Source organism: Elgaria multicarinata, chromosome 7 (genome assembly GCF_023053635.1).
Source record: "Elgaria multicarinata webbii isolate HBS135686 ecotype San Diego chromosome 7, rElgMul1.1.pri, whole genome shotgun sequence".
NCBI lineage: Eukaryota > Metazoa > Chordata > Lepidosauria > Squamata > Anguidae > Elgaria > Elgaria multicarinata.
This window is the reverse complement of record NC_086177.1, coordinates 53,853,329-53,875,436: the sequence shown is the minus strand read 5'-3', so window position 1 is coordinate 53,875,436 and position 22,108 is coordinate 53,853,329. Positions and strand designations below refer to the sequence as shown.

At 40.0% G+C, this 22,108-nt stretch overlaps 1 protein-coding gene across 1 annotated transcript in view; it reads right to left on the bottom strand.

Annotated features, from left to right (window-relative positions):
* LAMA1 (laminin subunit alpha 1) overlaps nt 1-22,108 on the bottom strand; it is a 123,596-nt gene that overhangs the window by 28,604 nt on the left and 72,884 nt on the right. Inside the window, exons 32-46 of the mRNA XM_063131297.1 lie at nt 21,549-21,742; nt 20,200-20,342; nt 18,248-18,346; nt 16,829-16,940; nt 16,045-16,207; nt 13,330-13,540; nt 12,996-13,112; nt 12,752-12,915; nt 11,825-11,963; nt 9,617-9,710; nt 8,466-8,582; nt 5,783-5,965; nt 5,267-5,421; nt 2,641-2,784; nt 345-478 (exon numbers count right to left, since the gene is read on the bottom strand). Of these exons, the coding sequence (XP_062987367.1) occupies nt 345-478; nt 2,641-2,784; nt 5,267-5,421; nt 5,783-5,965; nt 8,466-8,582; nt 9,617-9,710; nt 11,825-11,963; nt 12,752-12,915; nt 12,996-13,112; nt 13,330-13,540; nt 16,045-16,207; nt 16,829-16,940; nt 18,248-18,346; nt 20,200-20,342; nt 21,549-21,742 (2,169 nt within the window). The remainder of the gene's footprint in view (nt 1-344; nt 479-2,640; nt 2,785-5,266; nt 5,422-5,782; nt 5,966-8,465; nt 8,583-9,616; nt 9,711-11,824; nt 11,964-12,751; nt 12,916-12,995; nt 13,113-13,329; nt 13,541-16,044; nt 16,208-16,828; nt 16,941-18,247; nt 18,347-20,199; nt 20,343-21,548; nt 21,743-22,108) is intronic.

Genomic DNA, 22,108 nt, shown 5'->3' with positions numbered 1-22,108 from the left:
CACATTCCATGGTCTCAGGGACATCCCGAGACCACAGAAAAATTGGAATTGATTGGTAGGGAGATATCCCGGGCCAAGGGTGGGATCATCCCTCCCTGATCCCGGGATACCCTGTGCGTCATGGGGACGCACAGGGATGATCCCAGGGTGATCACCAGAATATCGCCCCATCTAGCCATGCCCATAGTTGACAGCAGCTGCTCTAACCATCCAATTATTTCGATGAACTGCAATTTCCAATAAGTGTGTCTCCTCTTTAGGTAGCAATTACATCAGATGTAACAGTGACTCCAAATCTGCTAAAATACATAAATTACATGCACCATGCACCAACTGCATCCTACCTTGTAGCATGTATTTTGTGCCATTTATTGTTGTTTATAGAAAAGTCTGGATATTCCAGTCTTGTCGATCCAGAGCCCATATCCCACAAGAAGGCCACCTTGCCACGTCGCATCTCCACTGCCATGAAATCAGTCTGAAAAAAAGATTGCCAAATCATCGATAGAATGTCAACAGACAGTCTTAAACAAAACTGACTGAATCCAAACAAGAACCGATTAACATGTTAAACAAACATGGTAGAATCTTAAGCATGAACCCATGTGGGACTGCTTCTAGGCAGGTCACTTGACCAAACATTATCAACCGAGCAATCTAAAATATAGCAAGATGACCTTCCTGAAGAAGAGGGATTTTACTAAACACATTGAAAATTGGCCAAACAGCACAACAAGTAGCTTCAAAAAATTAAGTTATCACATGGAAGAACACCTATTTTCAAGCAGCTACCATTTCACTTATTTATTTATTTATTTATTGCATTTATTCCAAGGAACCCAAGGCGGCGTACATAATCCTCTTCCTCTCCATTTTATCTTCACAACAACAACCCTGTGAGGTGGGTTGGGCCGAGAGTCTGTGACTGGCCCAAAGTCACCCAGTGGATTTCCATGGCCGAGTGGGGACTAGAACCCGGATCTCCCAACTCCCAGTCCAACACATTAGCCACTACACCACACTGGCTACATGAATCTGGTCTGAAGAATACAGGGAAGAAGATTGGCAATATGAACTCATATTAATGGAGGTCAGGTTGGTATTTGGGAAGCCAGTGGTTAAAGAACACACATACTGTAAATGCTATGTTAAATACTCCTAATCCACTTAAAAAAAATAATCAAGAATTTGTGGGACCATTACACTTCCTATTTGCAAATGAAGCACTGAAGAAAAATAAAACTACCAGGGCAAAATGTGCAGACAATACAAAATTATCCAAGCTTAATTATCCAAAGGATTATTTAATTGAAGATACAGCTGGCTCTCCCAGAAAGTAAAAGTGATGTAGTTAAAGAACAAATTCTTCTTGGATAAATGTAAACTATTATAAGAAACAACCCAAATTAGCTGTAACTGCTAATGTGATATTAGTCTCAATAGGAGCATCATTTCAATTCCCTGAGGTAGTAAAAGAAAAATTAAAAGAAAAATGCAGGGTTCAGCTCTACAATTTGATGACTTCTAGGCAATAGGCTATGTCCAACTCCTTTTCCCAACTGCACAGTTGTCACTGACCTTTGTGACTCTCTGTCCAGTTCCCTTGAACGTATGTAGAGCGCTTCCCTGCCCATATTTCAATGGAGATATGCATGGACATTCCCATGCACCACTGAAACTGTTGCCACCACTGAAATGAACGGGGCATCCTTCGTGCATAAGACATCTGTGCCTGGATGTGAGCACAGAGAAGTCCCTGCATCCAGCAACTCTTGCATCCCAACTGATCTCTTTACATGCCTCTCGCAAAATCCTGCTCAACTCAACTAACAAAATGTTACTCCTCTAGTCCCGGTACTACCAACAGCTTCGAGATAAGCAATCCATGTGTCTGTGTTCATGACTGCTCACCTCAGCCCTCATGAGGATTTCCTCAGTCAATCGCCCTTATTTCACAGAAGGTATACTAGGTTCCGTAACTTATTATTCTCTTTAGAATAGGACCAAACAAAACCTGAGTTATCTCAGGCATTGTTCTGGAAATGGAAACGTAGGTGGCAAGGATGGCACACAAGATAGAAATGCCGGAAGCTGTGCAGCAACCTCTCATTTAACAAATAGTAGCAAAAAGAAGGGGGTACCCTAAACATCTTTGGTGATCATTGCAACCATTGGATAGAACAGGCTGCTCTTTCATAGTTCTTGTGATCCAAATTTACCCCTTGCTTACCATTGCAATTTGGACTGTGATAAGCAAAGTCCCCACACATACATTCAAGACAACATCTTTGTACTCCAGAATATCTCTTGGGACCTGGCTCTGTCTTCCCAATCACTAATGTGGATTGGAATTCACTGCTAAATGTATATGAACATGGTAGGACAATCTATTCCTTAACTATCCATTGAAATGCAGGAAAGTGGTTAAAAAGATGTCAAGGAAGAGCTACTGCATTTTGAAATATTTTCAACATATTGGTGCTGCCTTGGGTTCCTTGTAAGAGGAAAAAAGGCAGGAGATAAGTGTAATAAACAACAACCACCATAAAAATTTCCAGAAATCCAATATCTGATAGAATTCCCTGCCCATAAAATGAAGCCTTCAATTGTATTATAAATGCTCTAAATCCCCCAGCTTACTTTACCACTGCTACCCAGATAGAAGAGGAGATTATCAGGTTCAGTTGTTTTAACATTTAATGTTAATGTATTGTAGTTCGTAGATAAAATCTGGGGCTGATAGGCACGAATACAGTCTCTTTCTGCAGACACTGCAACTTTAATCTGGAAAAAAAGAGAAAAAATGATAAGGTAAGTTTTGGATTTAAGTTTTAGATGTCTTGAGAATAGGACTTTAGCTGCTAAAATGTGAAATTCTTGAGACACTTATATAAGCCAACTATTGGTTAGGATTTTGTTGCCTTTAAATAAATATATATATATATATATATATATATATATATATATATATATATATAATTTTAAACATTTGTATCCTCCCTATATTACTAGGATCTCAGGGTGGTGTACAATTAAATATATCTATTTACATCTATTTAAATATATCTATTTACATCTTTAAAGACATCTACTTATAGCGCACCATCAGTATGCAGGGCAGTTTATGGAGAACAGGGCCTTGCCCCATATAGCTTACAATCTGAAATTCAACACAGGAGTAACAACTGGAGAAGAACACACAATTGTTCCTGTTACATGCACTTAGGCTTAGGGCTCATCTACACCAAGCAGATGAAAGTGGTATGAAAGTGGCATATAAAAGGCAGGAGCCACACTACAGCTTTATAGTGAAATTGAAGCGCACTGCAGGATCTATGCTATTGCTTTATAGTGGTAATGAAGTGCACTGACAACTGTTGGGGCCCATGACACATCTACACCAAGCAGGATATAATACTATGAAAGCCGTATGAAAGCAGTATATGGCATGTGTCATGGGTCCCAACAGTGGTCAGTGCACTTCAATTCCACTATAAAGCAGTAGTGTGGCTCCTGCCTTTTATATACCGCTTTCATAGTGGAATATCTGCTTGGTGTAGATGAGCCCTTTGTTGCAGCAGGGCAGAGGGAACGAAGAGGTTGAGCCAAAGGGTGTGTGGAAAACGTGGGTCTTGAGGAAGGAGTAAGAGAGGTAGCATTGTGGACAGGTGCAGGAGAGGGAACTGCAGGAGGGAAGACCACAGACAGGGATGTATCAGGATCTCCATGCTCAGCCACTTTCAAAATATTTTTAAATGTGCTTTTAAAATTGTCGCTATGGTTTTTAAGGTTGTTTTCAGTGTTTTCCTATGTCTGTACTTGTGCATTACTTTTGTTTCTGCAGCATATTAATAACCTAATCACTGAAACGAAAACAAAGTACTGCTTGTACTTATGCAAATGCAACAGAAAAAGAAGCAACACATTTCATTATATTTCAATGCAGGAATTCTAAACATAAATGTGGCACTCAAGTCCAAACTATGCATTACCTTTTTCAGTGTAGTTCTGGTCTTGAGCGCCCAGAACTACAAGTTTTTACTTCCTTTACCAATTGCGAGTACAGGGGCATAATCTAGATCAGGACTACCATGGGGGGACTAGGGTGGCTTTATCCTTCCTCTTGCTGTAGTCATGCATGCAATTTGCCGTTTAATTCGAAGGATACTTTTCGGCAATACAAACTGCATGTGTGGGACGCATGATCTGGATTGGGTGAGCAAAGGGTTAGAGGCCCCCATACTCCCCATTCTAGGGTCCCAATCTAGATCTGGTGGCCCATGTTAATTTTTTTAAAAAATACCACACCTTGCACTCTGGGCCAAAACTACGCAGAACAGTTAATGCTACTTTGTTCTTCATTCAGTGTGTTATGATACACTTACTAGAGCTCTTTTTTGCTAAAATATGGGCAAACATTTTACCGTAGCTTCATTAGGAGCCAAGTAAAACTGCTTTGGAGAGCAGATCGGATAGACAAGATATCATTTGGCAATCCTTAATCTATAGATTCAGGAATTCTCATTTAATTTTACATAAAGCATATTTCTCTACAAAATCTAATGGATTTGGAATACAAGCTCAATGTTCATAACAAAAAGAGTAGACCCACTAAAATAAATGTGACTTAACTTTGATTAATTGCATGTAATGACAACCCATGGGTTGTTAAGACAGCTAGTACATCTTTCTGCTTGCCATTCTGCTTTGTTTTCTGTTTACCAAACAACCCAAGGACACCCCATTCCTGGGTTGTTCAGCATGTTATGCAAACCTGGAACTCTGGGTTATTGAGGAGGAAACAACCCAGAGTTTTAACTCATGGTTTGTTGTTGGGGTAAAACTCTGAGTTGTTTTCCCCCTGAACTCCAGGTTCACACATCATGGAGCACAACCCAGGAACAGGGTGTTCTTGGTCTGTTTGGTAAACAGGAAATGAAGCAGAAGCAGCAAACGGGCAGTGCAAATTGGGTCATTGGGTCTATTCTAAGTATGACTATATCTGGAACCAACCCTTGAGCAATGTGTGACGAACTACTTTTTAAATGGCGAGAAGTTCATACGGAGGCATAGAGGGATGCTGTTGAAAGACAGACAGAAAGAAAGGTCCTGCACAAGTCCTTCAGGAACTAAAAGAAACTCTCTAGGTTGTGTCTTCAGATTCTAACACACACATATGTAGTATTAATTGGGAAATGAATTTAATCTAAGTAGCACCCACCCACCCACCCACACCAGGGGTTATTTAAAAGAATAAGCTGCTTACAGAAGCTGCCTGTTTGCGGGCCTGACTGATGAGCTCTTTAATTTCAGAGATGTTTCTGCTCAGGTTCTCTTCAAGCACTTTGAGAGGTTTCAGCCTACCAAATAACAGACCAGCCTGGATTTCAACTTCATTCACTTTTCTTTCAGCTGAGGCCGCTGCCAAAAGAAAAGTCGAGATCTTGAAAGAGAAGTCTGGTGGAGCTCTACTACTTGAATTGCTAGTTAGGATAAAACTTGGATTTTTGTTGTATTGGGGACAAAAATATACAGCTGCACAAAAAGCATATGCGACAGTAAAATGCAATTCTTATGATTACTGCCTTTTCATTTAGGTTCACAATTCTTAAAAGGTCTTTATCAAATCTCATTTGCATGCATTATCACATCCCACCATATGAGCAAAAGTAGCATAAACTGGATTTAATATAAATAAAGATAAGGGACACTTAGGTTTAAAAATTAACCCCACTCTTGCATTCAGCGACATTTCTAGAGGGTAACAAAGCAGCAAACCTACCAGCTTTTGATGAGTCGATTATAAGTTCATTGGTTTTCTGCAACGTCTCATTAACCTTAGACAATGCAGATGAAGTGTTCAGCAACTTCGCGCTAAATCCGCTAGTGCGGCTTAAACCGTTAAGTGCAGTCACATTAGCTGATACAGCTAGCTCTTTTACAGCAAGTATATTTTCACTGGTATCTGAAACAAATAATCAGCAAAACTTCATTGCCTTTCACACTATCTGGAAATGGGGAGGAAGGCTCAGAGTTTGAGGGTCAGTCGCCGGTCTAAGGGCCAAACTGGACATAATTTGGGAGATCTGTGAACAGGTTCTCCCATGGGTTTCTTTGGTGTTTTACGTTAAAGCTGTGGTGGTGGTGGAAATACCATATTTCTTCGATTCTAAGATGCACTTTTCCCCCTAAATTAACAGCTCTAAAAATGGACTGCGTCTTAGAATCGATGGCGTCTTAGAATCGAAGAAATACGGTATTGTCCTTTGTTTTAGTACGTCCCGTCACCAATTTGGATGGCTCAAAAGCGGGTTTGATAAATCCTCTGAGGAGAAGGCTATCCAAAGCTATTTAGTCCTGGTGGTTAAGTTCCTCTGCAGGGGCGTTGCTTTTCCTTCCTGGAAACCTGCTGCTGCTTTAACCTGTGAGCTCCAACGAGGGTTAACAACTGAATCCGCCCCCCCTATATGAGGGTTTGGGGTGGTGGTGGCGGTACTTAGGAGGATCTTTTGCCTGAGGCGGCGCAGAAGTCACTCCAAGTCAATAAAGGAAACGGAGCCATTCGCGTCTTCCCCGCCCCTTCTCCCTCCCTTCTTAGGCGCGAAACCAAACTCTGGCGTTTCGCGCCCTGGATGCAGCGGAGAGCTGCCCCTCAGCCAGCCCCCTCCTGCCCGCAGCCCCTGCAGATCCTTCCTGCCGCGACCCTGGGCTCAGCGGGGAGGAAGCAGAAGGGTGGCTGAAGGGCTCTTGCTTCGTCCTGCGTTTGTGCAGGGAGGGCGGTGGGGTTTTGCTTTGCAGCAGAAACAAAACTCCGACATGGAGGGCAGACACAGACAGGAAATTCAGGCAGCTTTTGACAGGAAACAAACTACCGTATTTCTTTGATTCTAAGATGCCCTTTTCCCCCCAAATTAACATCTCTAAAAATGGCGTGCGCCTTAGAATCGATGGCGTCTTAGAATTGAAGAAATACGGTACTTTCCCCCATGCTGTTTTCCCAACTTAAATGGCACTTCCCAAAAAGCCCACAAAGCTGCTGCTACCTTATGGGCACAAACACACAGGTAGCCACAAGGGGTGGGCAACTTTGGGTGGTCAGGAGGCCAATTTCCAGCCCCCAGTCCCTTTTAGGGGCTGCACTCGTGCTGCTGCACCACCCAGAGGGGGGGGATGGTAGTGTTGCGCCGAAATTTGGTGACAAATCACTATGGAGATTCAAGTGGGCTACATTTAGCTTGAAAACACCATAGCACTTCTGAATCACCATCAATACTTTTGCCACTGCACCGCCAGATTTCAGCAGTCCAGGGGCAGCAGTGGAGTTCGTACATAAGGCCCTAGGGAGCGCATACAGTCTTGGGTTGCATGTCACCCACCCCTGTTGGTAGATTTTAAACTACCAACGTGACATTCAGACAGTAATTATTGTGGATTCAGTAGGCATTAAATCAATCATACCCACTGCATTAACTATTTAACAGTCCACTGTTACATTCATCATTTAGAACAATACAATTAAATACAACTGATTCTACTAAGCCTGGTATTTCCTTTTTCACTTATACATAGATCACATATTTTTAAGGCCAGGGTCGTCTTCTTCACTGTTCATCCAGCATGATTACAATGGTCGCATTCCACGTTACACTACATCATCATTTAGCGGAATATGAACAAGAAGACTGAGCCATGGTGAGCTGCAGGTTCAAGTGTTCCCCACTTTGTCATGGCTCCCACCCCCATCCCACATCAACAGGACCAGGAGGAGGAGTTCACAAGTTTTAACTTCCAGTTTTGTTTAATCATGATTGGTTGTGTTATCCAGATGTAGAACTGTGGTTAATCTTACCTATGGTTGACATAAACAAGGTCTCTTCATTAACTATGGTTTTAAGTTGGCTTGTTTGAAAGTTAGCATAGTTAACGGTAACCACAGTTAATCAAACTCAACAACGTTTGTTAAGCAAAAGCTTCCAAATGCATCTGGGCTACACAGGAGAAGGAGCGGGAAGGGAAGAGTGTATCAGCCTGCTGTTTGATTTAACATGATATGCAAACACAGCCAAAGAATTCAGTTCAAAACTCCTCTTCAGCTTAAGGTCTGCCAAAAGTGTTCGTTCTGTTTTTGTTTTGTTTTTAATTTCAGAGCTTTAACAGGTAGAAATTCAACAGCTGAATCTTTCGCTGGCATAGATACATAGCAATGCAGACAAAATGCTTTTACTGATGTCTTTTTCCTTTCTTTTGTCCATTAACTGTGTGGTGGATCTCTCTTTCTCATCAAAAAAGTGATACGGTATTTAGGCCTTTTATCCTTACATACCCACTGAAGTTTTACCTTTTCTGCATGCTCAAGACATAAAAGAAACTGCTGGATTTTCCTATTCTAAAGGACTAACAAAGCTCAAGTTAAATATACTTCTTTATGTAATGAAAAGCCATATGTCAAGATAGACTTCACTTACCATTTGGCAATGCCGTCAGCTGCAACAGTGACTCATTAAACTGTTGAGCAGTTCCACTAGCTTTCTCTTTAATTTTTTCTACTTTCATCTTCATCTTGTTTAATCCAGGCTCAAGTCCTACAGAGAAAAATACTTGTAATCCTGATATAGTAGCCTAGTTCCTGAAACCACACGTAGAAGGGCAATCAAACTTAGTGCACAGATGCAAGGCAGGACCATTGGTCTAACTTTCCCATCATTCCTCCTCCCGGCACCCCAGATCAGCCTAGATAATCTAGGCTACAGTATGATAAAGCTAGGAAGTAGATATGCTCTGAAAGGGTACTAGCAGAGTAAATGGCTGTATACGACTCGAGCTAGTGAGCCATGCCATGTGCTGCAAGGGAACACAGACACACACATGTAATACCCTAAAACAAATTAGAGAGATGCCAAGTATGATCTGGTCCAACTGTTTCTGGAAATTTGGAAGTGGTTCAGGTTTATAATGTTTGCTTACATATTTATATTCCCATGGTAATATACAGCCTTGAAAAAGGCCAAGATATTACATTTTTATCCCATCCTTCCTACGAAGAGCTCAGAATTGAATTCAGGGTTCTCCCCCTTTATTTTGTTAGCACAACGACCCTATGAGGTAGGGGAGGCTGTAATGGTGACTGGCCCAAGGTCACAGAATAAGTTTCCTGGCTGAATGGGGATTTGAACCTAGGTCAATATAAATACAAAAATGCTGGCTGGAACTAATGGAAGTTATAGTCCAACACATCTGGGGGGCACCAGGTTGGGGACGGCTAGGGTGACATTACTTTTAAACCCAGCCAAAAATCCTTTATTTCCTGGTTGTGTGTAAAAATGCATCCTAGATTTGGATTCAGATACACGTGCCAAGAGTGCAAAGGAATAAAAATCCCACATTGCCTTCAGTGAGGAGGCATCTCTGTACACACACTTCATCGGGAGAGGAGATGCAAAAGGTTGAAGAACAGTTTGTAAACTTGTGTGAATTGTTACTGGACTATTTAAAACAAACATCTCTCTCTCTCTTTCTCTCTCAAGGGGAAGTTTAATTGAACTTACACATCTTGTTTTAATAGCTATTAGTTCAACTGTCAAAATCTAATAAGCACCCTATGTTTTAAGATGCTTACCTTCAGACTTCTTGTGCAAACCTTTTGCTTCAGTTAAATACTTGACACTAAGATGTAGAACATTTTTTCCAGTAGAATTAACGGTCTCTTTTGGCTTAAAACAACCACACAACAAGGAGACATTGTTATATTTGGGGGGGAAAGTAAAAACAGTTATAGTTTTGACATGACTGTCATTTTTTAAAAAAGAAACCATTATGTGACAATGGTAGGCCAGAATTTAAGTGAATCAGTTCTTACGCTTACATATTATTCTGTTTTAGGTTTAAGATTAATTGTGACGCATACACATATATTTAGAATGTGATATAACATTGTCAGAAAAAATGCTGGGATCTCAAGCAAATATACTAGAAATGGGGTAGAAATGCGTTCACAAATGTAATATTGTGAACATAATTTAAATGCAATTCTTGTATTACATTTTTATGATATGATGCTATGACCCGGTAGGCATATATATATTCTAGCTCTCTTCTGACTTTTTACCAATGGGTTTTTGCTTTTCAATATTCAGCCTTCAGAGGTTTTTTTGGTTTTGTTATTAGTTTTAAATAGTTGTGATATTTCTACTATAAACTTGTATTAATATATTGTTTGAATATTGTATTTGTATATTACTTTGTAATATTTCGGCCAAAAGCTTTGGGGGGCTTTTGGCCAAAAGACAGCAGAGAAATGAAGTGTAATGTAACATATATACACACACGCATGCGCGCACACACACACACACATCTACACTGAACCCAAAGCAATTTTGGCTTGTCAAATATCTGTACACCACCCTGATATCTTAATGATATAGGGCGGGATACAAAAATTTTAAATAAATAAATAAAAGATGCCGAAGAGTGCAATCTTATGCATACTTATTCAAAAGCAAATCTCACTGTGTTCAATGGGGCTTACTCAGAGGTAAGTGTGCACAGGATTGGAGCCTAACTTTCAGAGTTTTAAAAAACTTTAAGTCATTTTATAATAATAATAATAATAATGACGACGATGGATCAATTGTTAGGGTTAGTGGCTGGAACCAGTCCAAAGTCTCACAAGGTTATGATGTCTCATGCATGCATGGGAATTTCTCACTGCATTTTCACATCATATTCCTTCATGTGGAAGGCAACAAAGAACCCTTATGCACATATTGGACCTGCTGGGTTGTGGCCACAACCTTGGAAATCAAAGTATGGCATGCAAGTTCCACCTTGGACAAACCGGACGGAGCAGATTTTCTGGCTCAGTTCAGACAATACGTTAGTCAACGCAGTGTGAAAACTCCACTCAACAGTTGAGTTTTTAGGATGTACTCCCCACACAGCATGTTCTAACTCCACCATTGTGTAACTGTAGGCTACTGTGGAGTTGAGTAAAACCATTGCGACGTTTGACAGTTCCTCCGCCCTCTCTCCTCCCACAATCCGATGGTATCCCATCAGCCATTGCTGCAAAAAAAACCATCCCAGTGGCTCACCTAGAGCGGCACTCACTCCTTTCACCACTCTTGCCAGTGTGAAGAGTCAACTCAATGCAATGAAAAATTCTAGAGCCCAAATCTTTTCCACACAACACAACGGTTGTGCAGGAACACTCCTCTGCACAGCGTGGGTATTCAGCATGAAGTGTTTTCCAAAAACCCACTACAATGGGGGGGTGGAGTTTTCCCACCAGTTTTTGTGAACCGCCCAGAGAGCTCCGGCTATTGGGCGGTATAGAAATGTAATAAATAAATAAATAAATAAATAAAAAACACATTTCTCAACGGTGGTGTACAAAACTCCACTGTGGAGTTCTAAAACCACCGTTGAGAAACATATTGTCTCAACTGAGCCTCTGTCTGAGAATAAGACGGATGTTGTGGTTAGAATCTGGCTAAGAAACGGGTTCTAGAACAAGGGTGTTGAATCTCTTTCAGCCCGAAGGCTACATTACATTAGAGAGTGGGGCCAAAAACAAAAGGAGTGCAGCTAAAAATAATAATTTTTAAAAATCAGCATATTTTAGTTTAAAGCTTTTCTGCCAGTAACTAAGCCTTGAAAGCATTTTAGCCTCAGGAGGCTGGATTGGAATCCCAGGTGGGCTGGATTCGGCCCCTGGGCTTGAGGTTCTACACCCCTGTTCTAGAGAGTAAAATACGTAACAGATACAAGACCAAGGAGTTATTTTAAAAAGAATGCAGAATGTTTCCATTCTCAGAGAAGCTCTTACCACATGCATTGATTCAGTTACAATCCTATAAGCATCGCTTGCCAGGCTGTCTGCGTTTTCAATCAGACTTTTAATGGTGGAGTATGCATCGACAGCATTTGTTGCATTCAGAGACACATTTCTAACATTCAAGAGACCACTGCAGCGGGGTGGGGTGGGGGAGAGAGAATCATGACCTTTTAGCATAAAATGTAAATCAGTAATAACACTCCAAGATTTGGTAGCATAAATACAGGATTTTGGAAATCTTTTTTAATCCTTAGATTTGCTCGACTGTTGAACTTTTTTTAAAAAGAGAGCATTTTCATGAAGTGAAAAACATATATTAATACTTGGAATAGCGATTAGCACATTCCCTTTCACCCCCGAGGCAATCACTAATTGAATTTCCCTTTGCTCTCAACCTTTATTTGGCTTAGTTATTTTGTTTATTTGCTTCCATAAAGAGGGTAGCCATTTAAATTCCAGTTCCTGCATCACTGCCTTCCTTCCCCATACTATGTCAATTAAAAGCATTACATCTTAAAATTAAGGAAATAGCTAAACTTAGAATGGCTTCAACATCAGTAGGCCACTCTGGATGACCTTCTTGGCCTCATGTGGGCTGAGGAATGGAACTGTGCCCCCCACTCTAGTTGCCCCCAATATCAGTACTGGAGTGATGTTGCACATGGTCAGGTTTGCATAGAATCTATGTGCTTAAAATCCTAAGCATGTACGCCCAAATGACATGGTTGATTCATGGGCTGGATGTAGGATGTCAATTGAATGGCCCACACACATCGGCGGGGGGGGGGGGGATGCCTGCCAAGCTCTGAGGCCGGATAGGTACTCTCAGTAAACCAGATGGGCACCTTCTAATTTCCCCAACGCTTGAAGGCAGCCTGCAGTTTAAACGAGACCCTAATCTTCATGACGCACACTCACCTGTTTAATGCATGAACAACTTTCTGTAACTCAGCAGCATGATCTTCTGTTCTGTAAACAAGATCAAGAGCTTGTCGAGTGGACATCTGCATGACCAGGTCATCTACGTGCTGCCTTAATTTGCCATTCCATAGGATCAGTCCATCCCGGTGGATTTCTAGACTCTAAAAATTCAGAATTAGCTAGTACTGAATCACAGACAATTTACTATATCAAATGGCTAACTGATGGTGCAGTAACTTACAGATGTAGAGTTAATTACATCTTTAGCAAGGGCAGCAGTAGCATCCATCTGAACTTTTCCTTCTTTGGTCAGCGTAACAGCGAGCACTTTGTCTTCTTGAATATTCAACTTTTTATGCTATGGCACAAATGCAATTATGGATTTATTGATATACTCTATAACAGCAGCTATTAAAGAATACATACAGCATTTTGTACTTAAAGGACAACATAGTTTAAATGCAATATATTATACTAATGCTAATATCAATCCATTTTCTAAAACAAACTATTCCTTAGAGGTTATTTTATTCACTCAAACATAACTAATGTAAAATCACAGCTAGTCCTCTTACATTGAACTCTTTGAGGTTATTATTCATAAGAAAAAGCAGGCGCTTGGTCTCATTGGTGTTTCTGCTAGCTTCATTCACAACATCCTTGGCTTCCTGAAGACTGGTGCTACGATTTGATAAGGTACTTTTTACTATTTTTTGTAAGTCCTTAAATTCTTGCTGTGGTCTCCAATACTCTCTCTGGATTCGTATTAATAATCTTTCTGCAGCTCTAATGAATACAGAAATCACACTCAGTAAATACAGAAAACATACTCAGTAAATAAATTTCACAGGTTTCTTAAAAGTAGAAGATATCAAAAGTTACAGAAAGCTGGGATCTACCTAATATATATTTTGCCACCTTTTTCTTTGGATTTTGTTTTCGTTTTTAGCTCATACAGTCCTCAATAAACTATACTATAGAAATCATTTGTCATGATCAAAAGCACTCTTTCAACTTCCTGAAAAACATCTATTTGAATCATAGCTGAGTCCATAAGAAGAAGGTAAATGAACAGCATTTCAGTAGGCATTAGTATACCTTTTTACCAATGGGTATTATCCAACGTTAGTCCTATATAAAGTATATCCACTGAAATGAATGACACAAGTTAATTATAACTAAGTAATTCCCATTCATTTCAATGGGTCTACTCTTCATAGGATTAGCATTGGAAAATACCGATATTGTTTATACCAGTGCCTTACAGATGTTTGGACTACTATTCCCAACATTCCTGACCATTGACCATGCTGGCTGAGATTGATGAGAATTGCAGTTCAAAATATCTGAAGGGCACCCAACTGTGAAAGGCTGATTTACACACACTTTTAAGAATGAGTACATAATACTTCCATCTGATCCACCCACCCTAAGGAGGATCATCTTCAATATAAATCTCCCTAAAGGGATTTATCACCCCAAGCATGTTGAGCCATTCCATTCTACCATCTCTCTATGAAAGGCAGCTGATTTACATTCATTTTGTATTTTACAACTGCATAACATGGTAAGTTCTTCTTAGCAATGTTGAAAACTCTTAGTGATATCGTTAAATGATCCCCACATTCAGTAAAATTGTTTTATAAATACCATGCTGAGACATTAGAATATTGACATTATAACAAGAATCCTCATATCAGGTCAATAGGAGTTTACCTGAGCGAGAAAAACTTTGTCTGATCCTCTCCACAATAAAGCTGACAATGGCTGCATTCACTGGTCACTTTAAACAAAACAGCATGGCTTTAAAACCAGGTGTTGGATCCAATGCTGTAATTCCACTGACAGAACCAGTTCAGTCAGCAAAACCATGAGAGGGCAATTCCCCCGCCACCCTGCACACCTTCAGAATCTTCTCCAGAGAGTTGGGAAACCCTCCAGAGAAAATTTTGGACAGCTCACAGCGCTACACTGTTGAGGAGAGACGGAGAAAGTCCTATTATGGTTGCAAATGGCCCCTAACACATTAGATCTAACCTCAAGGGGTGAAGCAGAGTGCTGGTGAACACAGCCCATTTGCTCCTCCCTTCATGCAAAATTATACAGCAGTGACCTGTGGGAAACAAAAGGTCTGCCAAAAAATGATCAGGACTTCTCAAATGGTCTCCGATATTGACAGTAATCAAAAGAAACTGAACTTATGGCATCTTCTTAAATACTATTTAGCAATGATCTTGAATTCTTCTGAAATACATTTGTTCAAATTTATTTTTAAAAACGAAATAACGTTCAATTATTTACCAGCATTGATTACTTTTACATGTTTCCATTTTAATGTAACAATTATAACCATATAGTAGCAACAGGCTAGAACACAAGTTTCTTATTTTCTCATCAAAATCATCTACCTTATGAACAATGGAATTGTCTCCAAGATATACAGTATATACAGAACATTGCCTTTATTGTTTGACAGACATCCCATGTAATAGAAAATGTGCTCTAGGTATTTAACAAATCCAGATTGCAAGCTGACTCCCTCTAAAAACAGACTTAGGCCTCAGCTAGACTTATGGATCTAGCGCTACGGAGAGGTGAGGATCTTGTGACATTTTTATTGCGAGATCTCCCCCTCTGTTTACATGTGGTGCACGATGGCCTCGGACAAACAGGATGTCGTGCCCGCCATTTTGGGTTTTTTGGGGGGAAAAACAGGCGCACACGAGCTCTCAAAGGTACGTGGTTATTGTTTTTTTTAAAAAAACTCCTTGCTCCCCACCCCCACCCCCAATGTAACCGTGTGGAGCCAGGACAAACTGCGCCAGCCACCCACACGTTCCGCGGTCTCAGGATCATCCTGAGACCACGGAAAAAGCAGGCTGAAAGGGTAGGGTGATATCCTGGGGCAAGGGAGAGATCATTCCTCCCTGCGCCCGGGATCCCCTGTGCATCATGTGGACGCACAGGGATGCTCCGATATCGCCCCGTCTAGCTATGGCCTCAGAACAATTTGCTCCCGTAAGACATGAGTTGCCTACAATAACTAGCATAGTTCCCCAAACCGGAAATTGGGGTTTTGTGTAAACCTCATCTCAAAATAAATTGATCATTATGGTTTTTAAAAATTTTAAGTATGGCCCAAACCTCCTGCTTCTATTTAAATTAATATCTTGTGCATGCCAGTGCCTACTTCCTGCAATCTATTCTCTTACAAACACTTGAGATATGTTTTTCGGTACCTTCCTTGCATCTATTAATACGAGCATGCCCCGAAACGTCAGTGAGCTTACTTTAGTTCAAGAGTGCTATTTTGGTGCAGCTGCTTGAAATTTCTTCCATGCATTGTGTTCAACATGAGAGGAATCTCATCTTGCAGTTCCTGAAATGTCCTATTCGACAATGGAAAATCAGTTCCTAATGTTTCATTAAGAGATGTTGCCACTTCCACAAGCACTAAATAGAAAAGGGAAAACGCAGTTAGGATTTATTTATTTATTGAATTTCTATACCGCCCAATAGCCGAAATTCCCTGGGCGGTTCACAAAAATTAAAACCGTTCAAAGTATAAAACAAATAGTATAAAAACATAATGTAAAATACAATATAAAAGCACAACCAGGATAAAATCAGCAGCAGTGCAGAAATACAATTTTTAAATACAAATTTAAAACAGTAAAGTTAAAATTAAATTTATACACTGTTAAAATGCTGAGAGAATAAAATAGTCTTCACCTGGTGTCAAAAAGAATATAGTGTAGGTGCCAGGCGAACCTGCTTAGGGAGCTCATTCCACAGCCGGGGTGCCACAGCAGAGAAGGCCCTCCTCCTCGTAGCCCCTTGCCTCACTTCCTTTGGCAGGGGCTCACGGAGAAGAACCCCTGAGGATGACCTTAGGGTCCTGAAGGAGGCGTTCCTTCAGATAGCCTTATTTTACTCCTTCAGATATTTATTTTACTACTTTGTACAAATACAGCAAAAACAGTTTTTCTATATAACTATTTTTAGACATGAATAAATCATTATTCTTATTCCAAAAAATATAATTGTCCATAGCTTACCCACCAAGCACATTACCTTTAATTGTTTCCTGTAATGTGTCAATAAATATAGCCAATTCTCGACTCTTGCTCAAGGTCCTTTCTGTAGCACTGTTGAGATAGTCTCCTCTTCCTAATATTCTAGTTAACTAGCATAAAATCAAATGAAGATTTATTTAAGTTCCTGGTTAAAACAGTAGCTTTAATGGCTGTACCAAATAATGAAGGACATGCCTATCATTCACACTGAATCATAACAGAAACTAAAATTACCCTGTGAAATTAATTGATTTAATGTTTTTCTGATGATTTTTTTCTTCAGGAAAAGATCCTTCAAGAAGTGTAAAATGCCGGTATAGGCCAATCTCACATACCCATAAGAATTTTCACCATTATAACTCCAAGTTTTTGGGAGTTTCAACTGTATTATTATAATATTATTATTAAGATATTTGTATCCCACACTATATCACAAGGATCTCAGGACAGCGTACAGATAAAACCTTACAAACAATATAAAACAATAACTATACACAGCTAAAAACAAATTAAACCTTTAATAAGCTAAAACCAGTACAGAATTTTTAAAAAGTAGAACCAATTAAAACAATTAAAACTATGTACAGGCTTGGTGAATTTAGCCATCAAAGTCTTTGTTAAAAAGCCATGTCTTAGCTTGGCGCCAAAATGAAGCCAGTGCCGGTGCCAGTCAGGCCTCCAAGGGGAGGGCTAGGGTGCCACAGCAGAGAAAGCCCTCTCCTATGTTCCACCATAGTGTATGTCTCACGTTGGTGGGATGCAGAGGAGAGCTCCTCCAACAGATCTCAAATCTCAGGCAAGCATTTATAGGGAGAGGCGCTCCCTCAAGTATTGAGGTCCCAAGCTTTAAACGTCATTACCAACACCTTGAATTCTGACCAGGAGCGTATTGGAAACCAGTGCAATTCCTTTAAGGCCGGTGTTAAATGGTCTCTGTAAGATGTAAGTCTAGCTGCTGCATTTTGCACTAGCTGCAGCTTCCAAGCCATCTTCAAGGGCAGCCCCACATAGAGTGCATTGCAGTAGTCTAATCTGGAAGTTACCACTGTGTGCACAACAGTGGCTAGGTTATCCCTGTCCAGGAAAGGCCGTAGCTGTATATTTTTCTTATATTTTTCAAGTGTTTAAAAGCAATATTATTTTAAAAAGGCATAGCTGGTAATAACAACATCCTAAATCTATGTTGGAAAATATCTAGTAATGGCAGAATAGTTTTATGTAATGGAACTTTTTAAATAAGTACTAAATTTAGGCAACGCTTATCTTTTCTATAGTCTAGCAACTAGCAACCACAATTCAATGTATTAGTTTTGATTGATGATTTAATTTTGGTAAATCTTATAGGTAAATCTCTATGGTAATTTTCCTAATACAGTTTCTAAGAGTTAAACTGGAAATTATAAGGAAAGACTCCTACCTCATTGTCCATCTTGTCTGTATCATCTGATAGAGTTACAAGATGGTCGCTCATACTTTCCATTGAGTAGGTTGGTTCTTCTTTAGTCCAAAATGACCCCTAGAAGTAACAGTATGCATTTAAATACCATTGATTCATGGCTAGGGAGCCAGTGTGGTGTAATGGTTAGAGTGTTGGACTAGGACTCAGAAGACCCGGGTTCTGGTCCCCACTCAGCCATAAAGCTCTCTGGGTGATTTTCGACCAGTCACTGACTCTCCACCTAACCTAACTCACAAGACTGTTGTGAGGATAAAATGGAGAGGAAGAGGGCCATGTAGGCCATCTTGCATTCCCTGCAGGAGGAAAAAAAGTGAAATATATGTGTAATCATAAATACATAAATATGAAGCTACCTTACACTGAGCCAGACCATTGGACCATCTTGCTCAGCTATTGACAACTCTGGCAGGCTGTGGCTCTCCAGGGTTTCAGAAACCCCTATGGGGAAATACCAAGGATTGAACCTCGGACTTCAAACATGTAAAGCATGTGCTCTACCACTGAACTATGATTCTTCCTCTAACCATCTCCTCTGACCATGAATTTGAAAGTAGATAAGGAATTTAAGAGCCTACTTCCTCTAACATTACCACCAGAGCTTTCCAGAATGCCTATACAGCAAGCGCAAGTGACATTATTTAAACATATTAGAATATGCTTATTTTTTATTGACCAAGTCAAACAAACTATCATTAAACATTTGGCATGTAAGACAATGGAACTATTATTAAAATGAAAAGTAAATTGATCTCTATCCAAGTGCAAGATTTTAATTCAATCAAGATGTTTATGTGACATCATAAACATAAACAATATTAAGTTACACCCTTAGTTTCTGGATTCAAATCTGGATGTTATTTATAAATGAAAAAAATATGTTTGGAATAACATTTCACAGTGTGTTTAAACATCTAGCTATGTATATATCACCCCCACTTCCAAGAGATAATCTAATTTTAAACTGCTCAGAGAATATTATATATAGAAAAGTTACTTATATCTTCATTAAATAAAGCTAGCAAGATCAACGTTTCCTCAACTAAAATTAAGTATAGACTGAATATAAAATAGAAAGCAGTACAGAATGCCATGTACAAGAGACATTTTAAATATTCTATAGATTAGAGAAGCCCAAGTGACTCATACAAAGGGGGATATACTGTACATATCTTATATGGGAAAGTAAGAACATAAGAAGAGCCACGCTGGATCAGACCAAGGGTCCATCTAGTTCAGCACTCTGTTCACACAGTGGCCAACCTGTTGTCGACCAGGAACCCACAAGCAGGACACGGGCGCAACAGCATTCTCCTGGTCATGTTCTCCAAATACCTGCCCTTACATATGCTTTCTCCATTTAATTTGCTACTTCAAGGAATCTTTGAATAGAGTCTTTGGACATAAGAACTTCCTTGCCTTAACTACACTAGTCCACTGAACAAGAAAAAAACAGCAAGACATTATCCAACTGTATGACTATAGAAACCGCTTATTATAAACAGAGCTTGCTAGCTAGGTATGCTGAATGGAGTTGTTGAGCAGAACTATTCATGACTTGAACCAGACTTTTGTCACAGAAGGCATAGAGTTTGATCCAGGCTTAGTCACACTTAGAGGAGACTTGATGCAATCCATGGGAATGTGAATAGACCCTTTGAAATGAAGTTAGTTATGAGTCCATTCAATTCAATGAGTCTCATTTAAGTATGGATCCAACACAAATCATTTCTTTCTATTTATTATTTCTTTCTATTTTTATTTATTTGTATAGGTAATTATTTCTATCGTGTCTCTTTGACCCAACTAGGATGCTCAGATCAGCTTCCAGATTTAACCACAATGATAAAGCAGAACAAAAAAAACTACTCATACAGCAAGGCAACACAAAAATTAAACAGTTGCATACACACCTTTAACTCTTTTGTTGCATTTTCCAAATCTGAAAGTATCCCATATGGTGCCAGGATAGCACCAGTGAGGTTTACTAACAGCATGGCTTCATCAAGTTTATCCAAATCATTTAACAATAATCCTGTGCAGTCATCATCACATGCTGAAAAAACCATTTCAAAAATATTAGTTCCAGTTTAATAGGCTTATTTGCATAGATATGTGCATTAACCTACGAATACTGCTAATGCTAAAAAAAGAAAAGAAAAAAGGAGGGTGTGGAGAAGCCAGAAGAGAGATAACCTTCAAACTGGTAGCCAAAGAACAATTTATTAACAAGATGTAAAGAAAAAGTAAGAAAAAGTATTTTTCAGCGGCTTAAGTTCTTATGTCATTATCCAGATAAACGTTCTCCAGGGAAAAAGGTCAGCAAAGAGTCCATAAGTCATAAAAGAACACACACACTACAAGCATTTAACATTTATCCAAATAAAATCCACAAAATCATTAATGATCTTCATAAAGATAGCCGAACAAAACAATTTCCCCAAAAGTACTATAAGAAATATTCATACTGAAAAATCTCTTATAGTAGAGGTGGCAAATCATATTTACTGTAAGTCCCATTGATCCAGTAGAACTGACTTCTGAGTAAGTGTGCTTAGGATTGCAGCCTTGCGGAACAGTGCTGCTGCTGCTGGAGTCTTGTTGTGCTCAGACCACCTTGTGGTTCAGGACTTCTTGGTCTCCATGGCAACCATGGGTCTGTCCCAACTAGTATCTTGGCCCACTCATTCAGCAAGGCACACTTTGGATTTGGTTTTCTGCGTTGGGTGAGATGACGGTGATCTAGGGGTGGAGGAGCTTTCGATTGTTCTGTTGTCTGGGGGGGGGGGGGGGCGATCACGATGCCCCTGGAAGCTGATGGATCCAAAAGATTTTCCTCAGCTTTGCCACCAACGGAGGCAGGTTTGGTGGGGACGCAACAGAAGGACTTCTCTGTGGCTATTCCCAAGACTCTAGAAGTCTCTGCCAAGAGAGGATGATTCCCTTTGTGTTACCAGCAGGCAAAGACGATTTTATTCCAGCACACCTTTCCATGTAAGTGGGTCTGTTGCTGAAGGGGTTTTAATTTGTTGAGTGCTATTTTTTCCCCCACTGCTACATTTTTAGTAGTGTTATAATGGATCTGTTTTTCTGATAAAATCTGTATTTTATTATTGTTAGCTGCTTTGTGTGTGACTTTTAGTAGAAAGGATGGATATAAATTCAATTAACAACTGAACCTTGGTACTATAAAAAAATACACCACCTGTTCATGCCCCCATACAACCCTTTAAAAAAATATAGAATAAAAAATGGCACTCACATACACATTCATTTCCCACAAGAATGTGCCTTGATTCACACTCATCACATAGCTGCCCAGTTACACCTTGCTTACAGACACATTGTCCAGTGATATGATGACAGTTACTGTGGACAGAGCCACTTGGATTGCACTGACACGGCTGGCAGGTGCCACCAGGTGCTTTAGGATCTCCATAATAACTTGGAGAACATCTACAGAGAAAGAAAAGAAAATTAGCATTTCTTGAATGTCCAGTTGTGGCACGTTTAGATATTGCAGGTGTGGAAAACCACACTGGCTTTGAGGGCCTGATTGCTTCCATCTCATATCTTCCTGTGGGGCAGCAAATGTCAGGGCCAGGATCTTGCCTGTGACATCAGGGGTCAAGGCCCACCCTCTGATGTCACTGTTTCCCTGCCCCTGATGCTATGGGGTCCCTGCCCATTGGAGATCTTCCAGTTGGCTAGGGAGCCAGCTTTGCTTGTCCTTCACTTTCCCCTTCCCCACGCATAGAATGTGAAGGACAATGAAGCATACTCATCCAGTACAGCACTTAGGCCATGGCTAGACCTGCCGAT